This window comes from Lithobates pipiens, unplaced genomic scaffold (genome assembly GCF_037356315.1).
Source record: "Lithobates pipiens isolate NorthernLeopardFrog02 unplaced genomic scaffold, aLitPip1_a1.2 Scaffold_19, whole genome shotgun sequence".
Lineage (NCBI taxonomy): Eukaryota > Metazoa > Chordata > Amphibia > Anura > Ranidae > Lithobates > Lithobates pipiens.
Window position 1 is genome coordinate 425,589,999 of NW_027507764.1, and position 20,753 is coordinate 425,610,751.

Sequence of the window (20,753 nt, forward strand, 5' to 3'; positions counted from 1 at the left end):
AGGCTAGGACAGAGGTTCACCTGCTAGCAGGACAATGACCCCAAACACACTGCTATAGCAACACTTCAGTGGTTTAAGGTGAAACATGTAAATGTGTTGGAATGGCCTAGTCAAAGCCCAGACCTCAATCCAATAAGAAATCTGTGGTCAGACTTAAAGATTGCTGTTCACTAGCACAAACCATCCAACTTGAAGGAGCTGGAACAGTTTTGCAAGGAAGAATGGGCAAAAATCCCAGTGGTAAGATGCAGCAAGCTCATAGAGACTTATTCAAAGCAACTTGGAGCTGTGATAGCTGCAAAAGGTAGCGCTACAAAGTATTCACTTTCGGGGGGTGAATAGTTATGCACATTGACTTTTTCTGCTATTTTGTCCTATTTGTTGTTTGCTTCACAATAAAAAAAAACATCTTCAAAGTTGTGGGCATGTTCTGTAAATTAAATGATGCAAATCCTCAAACAATCCATGTTAATCTCAGGTTGTGAGGCAACAAAACACTAAAAATGCCAAGGGGGGTGAATACTTTTGCAAGGCACTGTATATATTTGAATGGTTTGCTAGCACACCACAATAGACCAGAAATTATATACACACCAATTTTTCCAATGTAGCACATCACAACACTTGCTAATTTCTTATCTTGAGTTGTGGTACAAAGAAATACAAGTACTTTAGGCCCAGTTCACACTGGTGTAATATATGCTTTGACTTTGGAATCAATGATTCCCTATGATAGCCATCTTAACTGGTTCAACAAAAGTCAGTCCGACTTTTGGTCCGACTTGGGCACAATTTCAGCCCATTGATTTGAATTCACATCCAAGTTGGATCATTGTCTTAATTGATCCAACTTGTGGCATGCAACTTGTGCTCTGGTGATCTTGAATGCGAACCCCATGCCGAAATGAAAAAAAAAAACGGTGTGGGGTCCCCTCCAAGACCATACCAGACCCTATGGATCTGGTATGGATTTTAAAGGTAGCCCCCAAGCCAAAATAAAATAAATGCGTGGAGCCCCCCCCCCCCCCAAAATCCATACCAGACCCTTATCTGAGCATGCAGCCCGGTAGGTCAGGAAAGTGGGGGAGAGATCAAGTGCTGGTTCTTCTACCGTTGCTAGTTCCCACAGTTGTGCCAGCTCTGTTTCCTCTCAGGTCTTATATAGACATAGAGCATGGGCATCCTGTGACATCATCCGGAGATCTTGTCCGCTTATGAAATCACTGACCATGTATATATAAGATCCAGCAGAGAATAAAGCTGGCACAACTGCAAGATCAAGAACCAGCAGAAGAAGCGGAGGGAGAAGAACCAGAAGAAGAAGACATCAGCAGCGGAGGGAGAACAACCTGAGGGAGAAGACATCATCAGAGAAAGAAGACAAGTTGGCCCTACGACGGGGGACATTCTTAATTTCTAATAAAGGACTTTGTCAAAAACCTGTGTACTGTTTTTATTTATTTTTGACACTTTTTTGTGTGAATGCGTAGGGGTACAATGTACACTATACTCATTCACATGGGGGGGGGGGGCGGGATCTGGGGGCTTCCTTGTTAAAGAGGTGTTCTGGATTCTGGCAAGCCTCCTGCCCGCAAACCCCCCCAACCACCACCCAGGGTTTGTCGGGAAGAGGCCCTTATGCCCATCAACATAGGGACAAGGTTCTTTGGGGTGGGGGGAGCAGAACTCTCCCTGCCCCTAAGCATTCACCCCCAACATGTTGAGGGCATGTGGCCTGGTATTGTCAAGCAGGCAGTGGGGAACTTGCTCGCCCCCCCTTTTCCTGAACTGCTGGGCTGCATGCTCGGATAAGGGTCTGGTATGGAATTTGGGGGACCCCATGCCATTTTTTTAACATTTTGGCATGGGGGTTCTCCTTAAAATCCATACCAGATCTGAGGGGTCTGGTATGGTCATAAGGGAGGACTCCATGTCAAAATAAAAAATAAACGGTGTGGGGCTCAAAGAGCCTGGTATGGTCAGATCCTGTCCATTGAAGTTGCACAGAAGTCGGACATGAAGTGGTAGGGCAAAGTCAGATCGGAAGTCATCCGACTTCCATGTCAGAACAGTGTAAACCAGCCCTTAGTGCATTGTGGTGCACTATATCACATAGCCATGTGCTGTGGTAACCCATCTGTTTTCACAATGAATAGGTGTGAATGGGCCCTAAAACATATTTCCTATAATAATTAACCCACAATAGTGTCAACTCATTAAATAAGTTCTCATAATATATCCACAATGGTTGTTATACTTACAGCAAACAGATGACCTATTGCCACAGAAAATCCAATTGCTAGTGCTACTGATCCAGTGATGTCATTGCGCTTTGAATCACAACTTGCACAAATGGTAAAAAGCAACTGGAAAGTAATTATCAACTCAACCAGGAGACCGTGACCAGGAGAAAGCTTTTCATTCACCTATGAATGTATTAAATACAAAAATTACTAAAGCAAGAGGGCCTATATTTAAATGAAACAGTATAAAATGTAAAATATAATGTTTTTCCTTTTATTATTTTTAGTTATCATTTTATTCTTACATAATGTTAATATACTGTATAAAATGGTATCAAGCCCAGAGACACTTTATGCTATAACAACAAGTACGATTCTGTCCTTGATCTGGTCCTCCAAAGGGTGTCAACAGGGAGACCTCAAAAAGGAATTGTGGGAGTCAATAATAGTCAACATAGACAACAATTTGCCTCCTTCTAATCGAAAACATTAGCCCTCGTGCTGTCTACTTCCTGTCTAAGCTTAAAGTGAAACTCTATTGCACATTTTATCTGGGAGAGTAGATTTACTGACCCTTGAATATCGGTCAACTCATCCCTGTTAATTGGAAAATGGTAGCAAGAGGAAATTGCCATTATGGCGGTGCTCAAAATAAAGAAATATATATGAATAATAAAATGTAAGATTATCTTGCATAAAACATCAACATAAAGGAAGGGTTCAATAAAATGATTGACAGAGCATATTGAAAAATATTTTTACAGGTCACTGATGTCCATATAACAGAAGTTGTCAGTAGTAGATGTTATATCCCAACATGTTTCGCCAACATTGGCTTCTTCAGGGAATAATTTATTGACCACCAATATCCACACAGCTCTAGTAACAATAGAGATAATGATAGTAATCAATCATAAATGATTTCTCATCATGTACAACAATGTATATAAAGAAAGCTATACACAAAAAAGACATTTGTCGTGGTTTTTGAGAGGTCCTTTATGTTGATGTTTTATGTAATAAAACCTTAAATTGTATTATTCATATATATTTCTTTATTTTGAGCACCGCCATAATCCCAATTTCCTGTTGCTACCATTTTGCAAATTTTACTTTATTGCACACTCCTTACAGGGCCCTTTCTTGAAACTCTCAAAGTGAGAGAGTGGGAAGGTTTTCCTTCATTATTAAGACCTAAGAAATCCCACTGTTGTAATCAAAAAGAGAGCACCATCTGCATTCCTTTAACTGTTAAAATCCTATTGCACGAGTTGCCACTAATTTGGCTTCCAGCTGTGTGCTGGCTTCTAGGAAAAGCAGTGAGCCAGCCACAAAACCAATATGTCATTTCTGTAGGAATTCTCTGTTCAAATCTTGTGTGGAATGCCCCTTGCTGGCCATACAGCGAGGAAACAGCATTTCAGTTTTTGGCAGTATGCGATCATCATTTTGTTGGCAAAGTAGACCTTTTCTTTAGATACGGTAACACACTTTTAAAAGGATTCACTGTACAAGTGATCTAATGGATCTCCAGGCGGCACATCACTGATTGGTTATTAGATTATTAGGAAGGACTGCATGCAAATGAGTTAAATAATTAAGGCTTAAATCTAAATTATTGGTTTTGAAGAGTTGGGGTTGGGGGCATGATGCAGTTCTACAAGTGCTTGCATCACAAAATATTAAACAAAAATAAAGGCTTCTCTGTTAGATTAAATAATAGATTAGAATTGGTGATTACCTCAGTAACTCCTAATCCTCCAGCAACATCAGATGGAGTGACTACATAGAGGATTCCAGCTCCCGCAATGGCACCCAGGCACTGTGCAACGATATAAAAGGCTGACTTCGCAAGGCTGATCTTCCTCATACAAACCATTGCAATTGTAACAGCAGGGTTAATGTGCCCTCCGCTTATGTGTCCAAAACATTGCACTAGGGTTGCAATGCTTAGTCCAAAGCAAAGTGAAATAAGGACCAGATCTGCAGGTTGAGGGTTTTCTTTTTTACTCCAATTAATGGTTGAACCAAGGCTTAGAAGAACAAATATGAGCATAGCCAAAAATTCACCAGTGACTGCCTTCCAAAAGGGTTGGGTCCACACTCCTTTACAGGCCACCATGATTGGATTGCACGTGCAAAAACGTCCACACTTGCTAAAGGAAGTGAATAAGAAAGTAGTTATTTACCAATTATACAATATAACACACAAACACTTACATTTAAAGCCCACCTCTGGGAAAATGCAAAAGTGCCTCAATCCTTGCCATGCCTCCTCCTTTCTCCTACCATTACACAAGCCCCACAAAGCAGTTTTAAAAAAATCTTATTTGACTCTGGCGATCTACTACAGTGGTGGAGACCAAAGATCTAGCGCTGCAGTCTGTGCCCAATGCAGATTGGTCCCATTGTTGTGAGATCATCATGCTGTTGCAGACTTTTGGAGCCTAAGCCCCTGTACACACGTCCGGAGATTTCCACAACTAAATCCGTCGGATTTTGTCCGTCAGATTTAGTCTGACGGATTGTGTCCGAAACTGTTGCATACACACGGTCGGACTAAGTTGTCGAAAAATCCGATCTTTCAGAACTTGATGACGTAATTTCGTTACGATGGGACTAGATTCAGGCTAGTAGCCAATAGCTTTGATGTAGGAATTTGATCTGAGCATGCGTGGCACTTGGTCTGATCAAAATTCTCTACACATGATCGGGTTACGTCCGACCGGCCCAGTTGGTCGGGAAATATTTCCAACATGTTGGAAAATTGGGTCGGACGGAGATTCGGACGGAATCAGTCCGATGCATACCACACACAGTCGGATTATCTGACGACACGGTCCGATAAGACTCATTCTGACAGATTCTCCGACCGTGTGTACAAGGGCATAGAGGACCTTGCCAATATACAGCTAATAGGATGTGTATGTATCATTCAGGCAGAGATGTGAGCAACCAAATAAGAACCTTCCTCCGCTGCAGTCTAGAAGATATCACAGTCAGGACCTGGAGTGTTATCTGACCATGGATTAAGGTGAGTCAAAAGGGATTTTAACTTTATTTCTGCAGTGATTAATTATAAGCAGGTGGTGGTATTGTTTGTTGTGAAAGGCTGGAACAAAACTTTAAGACCCTTTGTATACAGGCAGATAGCTTAATAGTACCTATCCACTGGCTGTGGAAAATAAAATAAAAGATATGTGTTATTTTTTTCCAGGAGAGTATCTCAGGTAGTACTAAAATTAGAGGGTCAGCAGGATTGCCAAGCAAGCAACTGATATTTTCAGAAGGAGATATCAGCCCTAGCAATCCCCACATATTTTCAATCACAGGTTTTCTTTAAATCTGAAGGAATATCTTATGAGCCCCACATAATGAATGTAGAATTTTGAATGTTGTAGCCTTTTACAAGAACATTTTACTCTAATGGATGGAACACAACACTAAGCCAAGAAAGTAAAGTTGTATAGTTGGAAGGCAAATTCACTCCTTTTAAAATGCTGTGGGCAGTGATACCAGGGGAATTCAGTTTGGGGGCACCATGGAAAATGTATTACAATAAAACACACAGGCATGAAATATGTACAGAACTACTGATTCATTTCCAAGTTCTGGTTAAATATAGATGAATTTGTGTTTGTTTTTTGTTTTTTTGTTTTTTATCTTGGACACATATCAACATTATGTTTGTACTGGCAGCACTTTGATTAATACTTCAGATACTGCAAAACTCAATATTAGACCAGAGTGTGAATCAAAATGGAACTATTCCAGACTGTTTTTAAAGCTTTAATGAATAAATCTGTGAATGTTAATAAATAAATAGCTGTTTACCAATGTTAATGTGCTAATACGCAGTTTGCCATCTGAATAGTTTAGCAATCTGTCCCTTATCACTCCAGCATAAATATAATAATCTATGGCTCCAAAAATAAATAAAAAATTAAAGCTAAATATAATATGTTATAAGTTTATCATAAAATAAGTATGTTAAGGTCTGGTCAAGTCAAAAAAGATTTTGCAGTATCTTATGGAAAGTGGAACCTGTGCTGATTGAACTATTGAGGTTGTCATTGCTCACCAACCTTTTGCTAATATTCTGGAAGTCCCTGACATCAATATTTGTGAGCCACTGACCAAAAACAATTATCAAGTCAGTAAAATCTGGGTGACATAAGAACTGCTGGCCTGGACTTTTTTTCAGGTAAGTGGTTCTGAAACCACTGATCAGCAGAGCAGACAGGCAACTAGCATGTTCAAAAGGAGGAGTTAGAAATTGCTACCTTGAACTGCAGTGAACTTTATATCTCTAACCTACTTGACATTTATTCTATAATTTATTCTATAATTACCTATATTCTTCTAGCGCCCTCCACTTTTTATTACATTACGCAGCCAGAGCATATGCATTCCCTAGCATACAGAAGCTGGAGATATCAATAACCTAATTAGCTGCTTGCCATAGCAGAAACCAAAGAAGAGAAACGGTAGAAAGAAAGTTTGAAGATCATTATCTTTAATGCTCCCATTCCCAAACCACAGGAACATAGATAGATACTATTTCTAATAATATAAAAAAAATAGTAAAAAAAGTGGAGATACACTTTAATGTGACCCCGTGATCAAGAAAAATAATGAAATAATAAAGGAATACTGTATACTTATCACATTAGGAAACATTTTCCAGGGAGGGTTTCAGTATCAGAATAAATATCAGAATAAATATCAGACAAAGCAAATTTACTTCACCAGTCCCTGAGGTGGGCAACACTCATTTTGAATGGGATGCCAAGGAATGCCAAGGAATTTTTGACACATGTGTACCTCATTATGTAACTTTTAGCTTTTATTTCTCTTATCTTTTATCCCTTGTAACACAATTTTTTTTTTTACGCCCAAATGAACTTTCAATTTAAAACTGCCAGATGCATCCCTTAGGCATTAAAACAAAATATATTACAGTTTGGTTTCTTTAGAAAGCAGCCACAGCCTGAGCAGACAAGCATGTCCCCTGCCAGCATACTGTGTAGAAGGACTTTTGTTTTTTGTGTGGAAGCTCATGCTTCCTGCCTTAGCAACACTGTATTCTGGCATTATATATTTTAAGTGTTGTTACAGTAAAAGTCCCTGCCACTATGTATACGGTTTTAAAAAGGACACAGGACTCTCAAAGAGTAAATTTGAGAGGTGCTAGCAATTTTTTGTGAGCAGAGAAACCTGTGTCTTAAGTTTTCTCTGGATTTGGTAGTTCTGGATAGGTCCAGGAGCTTAAAGTTTACAAAGAGTATTTTTTGGGAAAAACCCTTAAGGCCTGTGCCCAGGTTTTCCTGAAATTCTGCAGATTGTGTGTGTTTCCATGTTTGCACACTTGTTATAAGCCAGATCTTAGCATAGCTCAGAGCAGTTGTTGCCATGTGGAGACAGAGCCCTTTCAGGAGGGCTGGGAGTTCCTGTTGGAGACTGCAACCCTTAGAGGAGGATTCCTTTCCCAAGGACTGGGAGGGTTGGGACAGCTAAGCTGGTCTGGGAGGCTGAGAAAACTGAGGCGGCTAGTGGGTCCAGGGGGCTGGAGGGAATCCAGAAGTCTCTGGAGGGAGCAAACTTGAGGTGCTCGGAAAACCCTGTAAAGAAGCCAAGTGGAGCTTGAGCAGTAAGGTGCTGCAAGTAAGGCTAAGGGAGTCTGTGGTCAGGAAGACCAATGGTAACAGAGGCAGAGCTGCTGAAACATTGCCAGGTGGGCTAGAAGACTCCTGAATGGGAAATCCATGTTTACAAACTTTGCATTAAGTTCATTTAATAAAACTGGGCTACCCGGCCCTTAAATATAGTTCACATCCTAAAAATGCATCTACCATGGAGCAAAAGACCCCCTACTATCATGGTGTGTAACTGATTTTTTTACCTTTAACATTTAGCTCTGCAAAAAAACAGTAGCAGAATCTCAATCAAATTCATTTCATTTGGAAACAAAAACTTTTTTTATGTAGTTTTGGCTGCCACACCTGATTTTTTTATTTTTTATCAAGGACTGAATCGACTGGTGGAATGCTTAAAAAATATGTTTGTGTGCTTCATATGTTCATATATTCATTGTGTTCCATATTCTTATTAACTATCAAGAACAAAGCAAAAGGAGGTACATACAGTGCTTCACCAAAAAAATAATTGTACATACAGTATATTGGATAGGGACATACATAAAACATATGTTGAGTCAGTTAAAATAGAACGTACTGTGTAGCACATAGTTCAACATTACATTCCACTAATGGGAAACACATGTGGATCAACAAAACAAAAATAGAATGTGCAGCTGATCAGTGCAGGAGGCACTTAGAGCAAAGAAATTAAAAAGAGATAATTAGAACAGAGGGGAGGAAGGAAGAAGGAGGGAGAAGGGAAAAGAGGTGGAGGGAGGGGGAAGAATCAGTTGGAGGGCCCCGAGGTCCAAAGTTCCTGGGCCTACGGTAACAGGAGACAGCAATCAAAGTCCCATTGAAGATAGGTAGAGGACCAAGAGTCCCAGAATGTGGCCATAGTGCACTGAAGCCAAGCTGTCAGTTCTTCATTATTCCTGGTCCAGTGGAATTGGGATTTAAACTCAAACATGGCGATATGTTGCCTTTCCTATAACTTGTTTTGCAGCGGTGAGGCCGTGGGTAATGAGAGTGAATTGAGAGTTAGAGATCCCCTCAGGTTTTCGATTGAGAAAAGCTTTGCATAGGTTTAGCAAGAGCAACAGGGAAAAAAGAGCTGTGGGATATGGTACATTTGCTGCCAACAGCGTTGGACTACTGGACAGGTCCACCAGGTATGAATGCTGAAGCCTTCATTAGAGAAAACGTAAAGACCGCATTAAAGTGGTTGTAAACTCTGTTACACCACTTGTACCATATATAGAAAGAAAAGGAGGGAGCACTGACCTTGTGCATTACCAAAGATAAAATATATTTAAAATTTTAACGACAAGCATAATAATCACAAACAAGCATTTAAAAAAGGCTTATCAGTGCTCCAGCAATTCAGAACCGTGTCTCTAGACACCTGCAACCTGGTCCGGATGTTAGGAGGAGCCAGATTGCATATGAGTTACGATGGAGTACCCTCTTCATCAGAGCCACAGCAATAGTAGTTACTATTGCTGTGGCTCTGATGAAGAGGGTACTCCCTCGTAATGCGTAAGCCGTCTGCGATGCCATCTGTTTCCTCCGAACATCTGGTCCCGTTTGCAGGTGTCTGGAGACATAGAGACAATTTTAAATAAATTTTATCTTTGATAATGCACAAGGTCGGTGCACCCTCCTTTTCTTTCTATATAGTCTAGTTTTAAGGATACCCATTGTTCTGAGGAGGGCAGCAAGACCGTTGACATTCCATATTCTACCCAAAGGGTTGGCTACACCACTTACTCATTGACTAAGCTCCCGAGTGCAGGAGATTGTGTTGTTGTCAGGTATGGGTTCAGTCCTTCCTTCTCTGAGCTGGCCGCTCAGCTGTCGGCTAATTGTCAGCTCCCATCTCTCTCCACAGTTATTCGGCTGTTGATGATATTCTACTCATCAGTCCTGCCTACTTAAGCCATCCAGTCCAGAGGAACGCTGCCTTCGCCTTGGTACACATCACAGAAATGTTTTCCTGTGATCCTGTTCAAGACTTGCTCTGCTGACATCCCTTCTGGCTCCTGTTCCACTACATTGATCCCTGAATTCTGGCTTGGCTATCCATTTCAATTACTGAACTTTGACTATGACTTGAACTTTTTTGACTATGTTTGTCCTTTTTACTTTTATTATTAAACAAGTGTGAGTTAACTGTACTTCTGTCTCAGCCTGATTTCATGGTTTCTGACAGTAGGCAAAGGACATGAATTCAGAAGATGCAGTCAATCCACTTGTTGGTAATATTTTTTCCAGATTGGATGAACTGGATCACCGCATGGATCAGTTCGCCATAGCATTACAAACATGGCTGCTCCGATACAACCTATGTTGCAGGCCAACCCTGCTGCTGCTACAGTCTCTGTGCAGGCACCCCCCCACGAGTATTACCTCTATAAGAGGAATGTCTGGTTCCGCTCCACTTCCTCAGCGATTTTGGGGGGATCCAGTCCAATGTAGAGGGTTTCTCAACCAGGTTGAGATATACTTTGAGATGCTGTCCCAGGCATTTCCCACGGACAGAGGCAAAGTAGATTTCATGATATCTTTGCTTTCTGAGTGAGCCTTGGCCTGTGAAAACCAGACAATGGGAGACGCAGACACTGAGTTTGTGGCTTTGTTTAAAAGGGTATTTGACGTTCCCGCACGCTCTGCTTCAGCTGCCAAGTGCCTCATGTCCATCGAACAGAGTACAAGAACTGTTGCTGACTACGCCATTGAATTCCATACTCTGGCAGCAGAGCTTGCATGGAACAATGAGGCCCACGTGGCTGCTTTTTCTCATGGTCTCTCGGATACCATCAAGGCTGATATAGCAGCCTAAGAATTATAATAAAAATATTATGTGGCACTACCTGACTAAGAAAAATCAATTTACCAGTAATTAATGAAATAAATAAAAATTGCATCAATATAAATATGTGCAAAATAAGCAATAAATAAACTATACAATACATGTGCAGTGTGCAAACCTTACAATAACTGTATAAACAATTGTTAAAGTGCAAATCTCATAAAGTGCAATAAACAACTCATATAAGATAAAGCTATGCAATAATCATATCTGTGTAATCCTCAAAAAAGAGTCCATAGACAAGTATGCAGAAAAGTCCATATAGCACAGCACAATATGTGATCTTGATGAATAAACATGAAGTTCAAAAAGTGTAAACTGAAGCCGTGTAATTCCAAACAATCTCCATGCAGTGAGATCGAAATATAGAAAACCACCAAAGCTATGACACTCTACCACTAATGGACACTTCAGTGCTCTGTGCACCCCTTTATTTCCCCCAGCCTCTCACCTCAAAACAAGACCACTCAGGGCCACATATATATACGTCAGCAGAATGGCATGGCTGGGCAAAGTAACGTGACCGTGACCGCGGGACCCGCGGACTCGATGTCCATGGGGATACCCGCAATCATGTCACGGAGCTGAAGAACGGGGAGATGCCGATGTAAACACAGCATCTCCCCCATTCTGCCAAGTGACAGGACACCGATCGTCTGCTCCCTGTCATCGGAAGCAGTGATCAGTGTCGTGACACTGCTAGCCCATCCCCCAGACAGTTAGAAACACGCCCCAGGACACACGTAACCCCTCCCTAGCCCCCTAGTGGTTAACCCCTTCACTGCCAGTGACATTTTTACAGTAATCAATACAATTTTATAGCATTGATCGCTGTATTAATGCTAATGGTCCCAAAAATGTGTAAAAATTGTCCAATGTGTCTGCCATAATGTCGCAGTCACGATAAAAATCACTGATCGCCGCCATTACTAGTAAAAAAAAAATATTAATAAAAATGACATAAATCTATCCAAAATATGTTGAAGAATATGTATCGGCCTAAACTGAGGGAAAAAAAAGACATTTATATATTTTTTGGGGATATTTATTATAGCAAAAAGTAAAAAACAATGTGTTTTTTTCAAAATTGTTGCTATTTTTGTTTACAGCGCAAAAAAATAAAAACCACGCAGGTGATCTAATACCACCAAAAGAAAGCTCTGTTTGTGAGAAAAAAAGGACGTCAATTTTGTTTAGGTACAACATTGCATGACCGCGCAATTGTCAGTTAAAGCAACGCAGTGCCAAATCGCAAAATGTGCTCTTGTCAGGAAGGGGGTAAATCCTTCCGGGGCTGAAGTGGTTAACTTGTTATTTGATTTGTTGATATATTTTCATTGGTTAGATTATCCCTTACATTTAATAAATATTTGCAAAGGTTCAAATTTGTCCTAGGAAACTGCTAATACTTTGTGAATGCTGGCCAGTCCCATTTTGCAATTTATTTAACTATTGATTATAGACCTTACAAACACGGAAGTTCATGTTTCAACTAGGACTGTTCTGTGATATCTGTCTTTACAAACGTATGTTTTCCTACATAGGTTTATAAATGTTTTTGAAATTCCTAGGGGCAGCAGTGTTCTACACTTTGCTCAGCACTAGGCCATATCTTATGTCTTGCCCTCAGAGGAATGAAGCACCAGAGAGAAAGGACACCAAGAGCTTTGGAGAGAGACAAGCAAACACTACCGATATACAGTATGTGCTTTGCTCAGATTCCATTACTGATGTTTACAACCACTGTAAGTAAGTGCCATGGCTTTTGTAGCTTCCCATTTTATTGATTCACTAAATGCATTGTTATTTTTGCCATTTGAAACACTAGGATAGTGATAGGAGGTGAGCAGTAACCACGAGGCCTTATTTAATAACATCCTAGCAATGTCCTGGGAGTATTCTAGTCAAGCTTCATGAAGTACGTAAATGGCCTACACCTATAGCAAGGGCATTATTCAATGTTAGTCAGAGCTACATGGTTTGATTTTGTTTACAGCTGCACCTTTCCTGTTCAGGCAGTTTTTGGTAAAGGTGAACTAACCCTTTAAGTTCAGGTTAGTGTTAAGTTAGAATAGGCATGACCAAAACTTGCTAGTTTTCCTTGCTTGGCTGATTTTTATCCCCCCCAAAAAAATGGCTGATTTTGCAGAATTTCATCAAAGTAATAGTAAAATACCCCCCCCCCCCCCCCCCAGACACACACAAAAAGAAAAACAGACTAAACAAAAAAACAGCCAGTCTATATTTACAATTAAATTTGGATAGACTTTTTTTTTTTACTCCTATTGTCTATAATCGGTCAAAAACTTTCCCATTGGTTTCTCACAGTCCATATTCCCATCGCACACGTTCCTGAAATAGGCTCTTAAGGTACCTGGTGCTGTAGCGGCCTCCAGCTGGATACTGGAATCTGTGCAAAAAATAGACATTCACCAGCACACTAAGGACCATCAATTTCATCCAAATATTTTTTTAATCAAGAAAGATCACATCACAAAATGGTGTAGTGCAATGTTTCAGATATACCACTGGTTTCTAACCCCAATATTTGGAAACCACTGAATGCTGAAGCCAGCACTGTATTGGATGCACTACCTTATTTCTCTACCTGCTTTCCCTAATTCTCCCAGTGCTTCAGTCAGGACACCCCACTCATACATAGTTCAGTTTTAATTAAGTTGTATCTCTGGAGAATGCTAAGTAAAACTGAGAGTCCCAAGTCCAGGAATCTAGGTGTGCAGCCATTACTGGAACTGTAATAGTTCTTCTCCACAGTGCCAAGAATGAAGGCCCCTTAACCCCACTCCCTCCTAGGGAAAGGGTGCCTTGATTGCTGGATCTTGGCAGTTACGTGGGTGTTAAAGTGGAGGGCCGGTTTAAAAAAAATGTTTTTTAAAAGTCAGCAGCTGCAAACACTGTAGCTGCTGACTTTTAATAAGCACACTTACCTGTCCAGAGCGCCCGCAATGTCGGCTGCCCGAGGCTGACCCGTCCCTCGGTCTCGGGTCCTGGCGCTACCATTTTGGCTAAGGGAAACAGGCAGTGGAGCCTTGTGGCTTCACTGCCCGTTTCCTACTGCGCATGCGCGAGTCGCGCAGCGCTTTGTGAATGGGGCGCGCTGTGTTCTGGGACACACAGTTCCCAGAACACAACACGACCCATTACCCAGAAGACGCAGCACGGAGGAGAGAAGATCTCTGCGGAGGAGGAAGAGGCATATTAGGATGATGTGCCTAGCAACAGGCATTTCTGGTAAGTTAAAAAAAAAATGTTTTCATTTTTTTTTTCTGATTTTTTTCTAATTTTTAATGTATTTTTTTTTCAGGGTGGCCCTCCACTTTAACCAAAACAGGGAGGTTAAGTGGCTCTCATGGGATTGGCCACTAAGGCATGAGGTGACTGGGTGAAGTTTGAACTCTAGAAAAGACTATGCAAGGAGATTCTGATGTCAAAAGAGTTGCCCACCCACTTGCCCGTTGTGAGTTTCATCACAGCTTTATGGGTGTTTTACCTTGTCAGTGATGGATATTGCTTTATGGGCCATGCCCTCAAGTTTAATTCTGGGATCAGTTGAATGCCTGTCTCGCACTGATGGTGGAGATTGGTCTCTTTTTAGACTATCTGTGCTTTGTTATGGATGCTCACGGTATAACTGCAACTGGCATTGTTATGTGGTATTTTGAATATTGTTACAGTTGGTAAGTTCAATAAAGCTGTGGCCTTGCTCTAATTCCAACTTAAATCAGTCTGGTGTCTTTTTGGGGGGCAAGGTATTGGTTTGTAATAGCTGGTTAAAATGCACCTATCATGAGATAGCACAAGCACACAATAAAACACTGGATTTCACCACTGGGCAGTCTGAGCAGACATTTATACATTACACACTATATACTATACACTTTATACACTATATAAAAGGTTTTAGGGTAAAGTTCTGCATTAAAGTATATTCAAATCTAAAGACAAGATATCATATACAAATGTTCTCGTCATTTCCAGTTTTGTCTAACATTGTTAACATGCAGCTTTTATTCAAATAATATCTGGTGATCCTGCCATGAAGATTGTGCTGCCATGAAGACCATTGTTCACACACTTATCAGGTGACAATTGTCTCCCAGTTTTGACTCTATCTTGTTATCCTGTCATATGTGCCCCTGGTTATGACTACAAATGGCCATGCTGAGACAAGCAGAAAGTACATGTAGAAAGGAAGTGGCTGAAGAGGCTGGAGGAGATGAGCAGTACAATGATGCAAAAACAGGGCAAACTGTTTCATGGAAACAATTTATGATATATTTGGCTCCTTCCATCTTCCTATCAACTCTGACCGGCTTCACTGTCCCCGCTGAAGAAAAGCATCCCCACAACATGGATGCTGCCAACGAAAAGTTACATTTTGGGCTCATCTGACCAGAGCACCTTCTTCCACATGTTTGCTGTGTCCCCCACATGGCTTCTCACAAACTGCAAATGGGACTTCTTATGACTTTCTTTCAACAATGGCTTTCTTCTTGCCACTCTTCCACAAAGGCCAGATTTGTGGAGTGCACGACTGACAGTTGTCTTGTGGATAGATTCTCCCACCTGAGCTGTGGATCTCTGCAGCTACTCTAGAGTTACCACAGACCTCTTGGCTGCTTCTCTGATTAATGCTCTCCTTGCCCGGCCTGTCAGTTTAGGTGAATGGCCATGTCTTGCAGGGACATGCTGTGAGGTCAGAGGCTGGTGAGGAACTGGCTAGTATCAGAGCCAGAAACACACACGTTACATACGCCACCAGAGCAATAATTCTAGCATTAGACCTCCTCTGTAACTCCAACATGTAACCTGTAAAAAAGTTTACCGCATCGCCTATGGAGATTTTTAAAGCGGAGTTCCACCGACATGTTTTTATTTTTTTTTTAAAACCCAAACTTTGGATTCTAACATACATTAATGTCACACATGTTTTAAAGAAAATTTGCCGCTCTAATACACATATTTTATCAAAAAATACCTTATATTCTGCCGTGCATGAAATTTCCATATTGTGGGCATGTGACGCCCACAAGCATTTATTTCAAGGATACGGTGCAGCTAAAGGTCCAGCATACACCACCTGTTCTCGGGCATGTGCAGTGTGAGACGCTTGCAGTGCAGGAAACTTATCACATTTCCATCACAGCGGGTGGCATCGTCGGAAGAGCCCGCCCCATTGTGATGGCAACCATTAACTGGCGTCATCGCGTCACTTCGGATTTTGGAATATCGCGATAACGAGCGGCAGCCACCCACACTGACTCCTGGGAATTATGACACATAGCTCCCAGGAGAGTGCGCCTCCAGATATGACGGACATATCCACAGATGGCAGAGACAGACAAAAAATTCCATTGCACGCAGTCTATATGCTGCTAGAATGCTCTTGATGATAAGTTCTAAAAATGGTTAGAACTCCGCTTTAAGTACTGAAACAAGTGTGTGCAATGTTAAAGCATGACATGTTAGGTATCTATTTACTCGGCGTAACATCATCTTTCACATTATATAAACAAATCAGGCTAATTTTACAGTTTTTTATTTTTTATTCATGAAACAGTTTTTTACTTTACTTTACCATTGGTCCAAACCTCCAAGCTGTCCATTGAGCTCAGTGACTCTCACAAGAAGTGAGGAGAGGCACTGTGAGCTCATCCTCTCAGTCTGCTGCAAACAGAGTGTGTCAGCTTGTATTTAAACTGGCTGCTCTGCATGTAGCTTTCGACAGGCTTCCCAAGGAGCCTGGTATCTCCGGAACCATAGGTCATAGGAGCCCCACATTTTGACCAGTGGTGGGGTAGGACTTCAGCTACCTACCCCATCGACCTGTGACCCCAGATCACTAAGCTACGACCCTCAAAGCTGGCTCGTTTAATTTTTTTATGTTCATGAGAGCCACACCTTCCTCCCCTGCCTGCATGTCCCTGAAGTCTTGGTAGGTTTGCAGTTGTGCCATAGTCTTTCCATTATCAGATGATGGATTGAACAGTGCTCCATGAGATGTTCAATGCTTGGGATACTTTTTTATAACCTAACCCTGCTTTAAACTTATCCAAAACTTTATCCCTGATCTGTCTGGTGTGTTCCTTGGCCTTCATGATGCTGTTTGTTCATTAACAAACCTCTGAGGGCTTCACAGAACAGCTGAATTTATACTGAGATTGAATTACATACCCATTTGGACTCATTTTACTAATTTGGTGACTTCTAAAGGAAATTGGTTCCACTAGATTTTAGTTAGCGGTATCAGAGTAAAGGGGGTGAATACAAATGAAAGCCACACTTTTCAGATATTTATTTGTAAAAAAAAAAATTGGAAAAACATTTATCATTTTTATTCCACTTCACAGTTATGTGCCACTTTGTGTTGCTCTATCACATAAAATCCCAATAAAATACATTTACGTTTTTGGTTGTAACATGGCAAAATGTGGAACATTTCAAGGGGTACGAATACTTTTTCAAGGCACTGTATAACACATATGTAGATACCTTAACAATACTCCTCCTCTCTTCAATAATGGTGCTAAGACACTATCTATACATGGGCATATGCAATTAGCGGACCTTCAGCTGTTGTAGAACTACAAGTTCCATGAGGCATAGCAAGACTCTGAGAGCCACAATCATGACAGGCAGAGGCATGATGGGACTTGTAGTTTTGTAGTTTTGCAACAGCTGGAGGTCTGCTAATTGCATATCCCTTCTATAGGATCATAACAGTAAACCCCCAACATTAACCAGTTGCCTCCTGCCTGCCCAGGCAGCAGCTACAGGCTAAGTGACTTAGCATATACTCACAGGACACAGCGGTTTGAGGTTGCTGGTACCACTTTAATCCGCTGGGGGGATCAAGTGATCACTATGTCAACAATATCACAATGTCAACAAAGTTGATATGAATGAATTCATTCATAACAACTGTTTTTCCTATGCTGTGATTGGCCCAGAGCTATCACATGGTATAAAATACTATATAATATAAATAGATTGCTGCACTCTGAAGATAACGAAAATGTCCCTTTATATCTTTATATCAATAAATCATGATGTGACACCACAGGATGGTAGCAGGTACAGGTACAGGTAAACGCGTTTCACACAGTAAGCCCTTGTACACACGGTCGGAGATTCAGACGGAATGTTTCCTATTGGACCGTTTTGTTGGATATTCCGACTGTGTGTGGTATGCATCGGACTGTTTCCGTCGGAATATCCGACGGACCAACTTTTCCAACTTGCCGGTAAAATTTTCCGACAAAATGCTCCGATCGGACATACTCCGATCATGTGTAGCCTACTCCGACGGACAAAGTGCCATGCATGCTCAGATCAAATTCCTAGACCAAAGCTATTGGCTACTAGCCTGAACGTAGTCCCGTCATAAAAAAATAACGTCATCACGTTATGTACAATCATATTTTCCGACAACTGAGTCCGACCGTGTGTATGCAACATCACTTCCGGACTTGTCGGAATTAATCAGACGGATTTGGTTGCCGGAATCTCCGACCGTGTGTACGGGGGCTAACACTGTGCTTATTCATTAACACTACTGCTATCACATGGTACCTGGGCCAATTGCAGCACCCTGTACCATGTGATTGGCTGTAGCCAATCACAGGTCACTAGTAATCACAGCTGTTATGATTGTAACCCATTCATGACAGTATAAAACATTGTTGTTACAATGATCATCATAGTAACAGCAATTAAATTGTAAAAAAAAAATACCTGATTTCTATGTTTGTGTTATCATTTACCACTGAATTAAAAAAAACACATAGGGGGTGGCTTGGTAATTTGGGAGCCCCCTTATTGTTAAAGAGGCTTTGAGATTCTGATAAGCCCCTCTGCCCGGAGATCCCCACAACCACTGGGCCAGGATTATGGGAAAGATGTCTTTGCTCTCATCAATATGGGGCAAGGCCCTTTGACAGGAAGAGGTCCCCCCTGGCAAACCACCCCCCCCCCCCATGTTAAGGGTATGTGACCTGGTACAAGCAAAAACATGTTGCACTGTCTCTTTAAATTATAACCTCAACAGATATACATAAAATCCCAGATACCATGTAACAATTTATCTTTTATATCAAACACATAGTATTATCCAGTCAACATGAATCACTGTACTCAATATTAATCAATGATAAAACAAAGTCCATCCACATGTAAAAAACATGCATCTGTAAAAAATGATAAAAAATCCATCCAGTGCTCCTCCACTTGCACAAAGAACTGCTTACCAGTGCAATAGACCCCACTTTCACAGAGGTCATATGCCCTGTACACACGGTCGGACATTCCGACGACAAAATCCATCAGATTTTTTTCCCACGGATTTTGGCCCAAACTTGTCTTGCATACACACGGTCGCACAAAGTTGTCAGAAAATCCAATTGTTCAGAACGAGGTGACGTAAACCACGTACGACAGGACTATAAAGAGGTCAGTAGCCAATAGCTTTAGTCTCGTAATTTATTCTGAGCATGCGTGGCACCTTGTGGGTCAGAATTGTATACACACGATTGGAATTTAAACGATCGTATTTTGTTGTCGGAAAATTTTACATCCAGATGTCAAACTTTGTGTCGGAAATTCCGACCGGAAAAAGTCAGATGGAGCCCACACACGATCGGAATTTCCGACAACATAGTCCGATCTCATTTTTTCCGTCGAGAAAGTCTGACCGTGTGTACAGGGCAATCCAGTGCTTTAGAACAAATCTTTGACGGATGGCTGGATCAGACTATTTCACCTTTCAAGATGCCAAAATCAGTCTCCAAAGCTCAATACAATTCAAGAGGAAGCAGATCAAAACTCCATAATGTAGTATTATGGACAGCAGTTATTATTGTATTATTGAGATATCAGTGCTACCAAACAAAAAGACTCAACACAAAAAAATGCTTTGTTCTCTGCAGCTGCGTACTGACATAACTGTTATGCACCACCCTACGCAGGTTTTGTCTTAGGGGACGTCTTCCTGGGGCATCAGAGTAGTAGTGATAAGTGACTTTCTTGTTTATACGGCCTGTAGGCTCCACACCTTTTGTTGGACTACAGACTTCCTCACAGGAAACAGCACCATGCTCATGTTAATCATTACTTTAGTATTCAACTTCTGTTAATTTAAATATCAGTCTCCCCAATAAAAACATTACTGGGATGCCTGCCATTACACAAACATGATCTTTATTGGCTTCCCAGTCTTAGTCTGTAGGGTTCAAAATTGAGTTAGCCCACCCTTTGCAGCTATAACAGCTTCAAATCTTCTGGGAAGGCTGTCCACAAGGTTTAGGAGTGTGTCTATGGGAATGTTTGACTATTTTTCCAGGAATGCATTCGTGAGGTCAGGCACTGGGAGCATGAAATTGTCCAAAATGTCTTGGTATGATGACGCCTTAAGAGTTCCCTTCACTGGAACTAAGGGGCCAAGCCCAAGCCCTTAAATGCAACCCCACACAATAATCCCCCCTCCACCAAATGGTTTGGACCAGTGCACAAAGCAAGGTCCATAAGGACACAGGTGAGTGAGTTTGGGGTTGGGGAACTTGACTGGTCTGCACAGAGTCCTGACATCAACCCGATTGAACACCTTTGGGATAAATTAGAGCGGAGACTGTGAGCCAGACCTTCTCGTCGACATCAGTACCTCAAAAATGCACTTCTGGGAGAATGGTCAAACATTCCCATAGACATCCTCCTAAATCTTGTGGATGGCCTTCCCAGAAGAGTTGAAGCTGTTATAGCTGCAAAGGGTGGACCAACTCAGTATTGAACCCTATGGACTAAGACTGGGATACCATCAAAGTTCATGTGCGTCCCAATACTTTTGGTAATATAGTATATCTCAATAAATAATAAACTTTTGCTTAGAAATAGAAATAAAAATTAAATGAAAAAATAAAAATTTAAATATATAAAAAAATCTATTAAAAACAATCTCCTACACCTTAGCTATTATTAAAAACAACT

General features: G+C 41.1%; 1 protein-coding gene across 1 annotated transcript in view; it reads right to left on the reverse strand.

Annotated features, from left to right (window-relative positions):
- The window catches only part of AQP4 (aquaporin 4), a 57,150-nt gene that overhangs the window by 21,892 nt on the left and 14,505 nt on the right, over window positions 1-20,753 (reverse strand). Inside the window, exons 2-3 of the mRNA XM_077492604.1 lie at window positions 3,985-4,399; window positions 2,262-2,426 (exon numbers count right to left, since the gene is read on the reverse strand). Coding sequence (XP_077348730.1) covers window positions 2,262-2,426; window positions 3,985-4,399 — 580 coding nt within the window. The remainder of the gene's footprint in view (window positions 1-2,261; window positions 2,427-3,984; window positions 4,400-20,753) is intronic.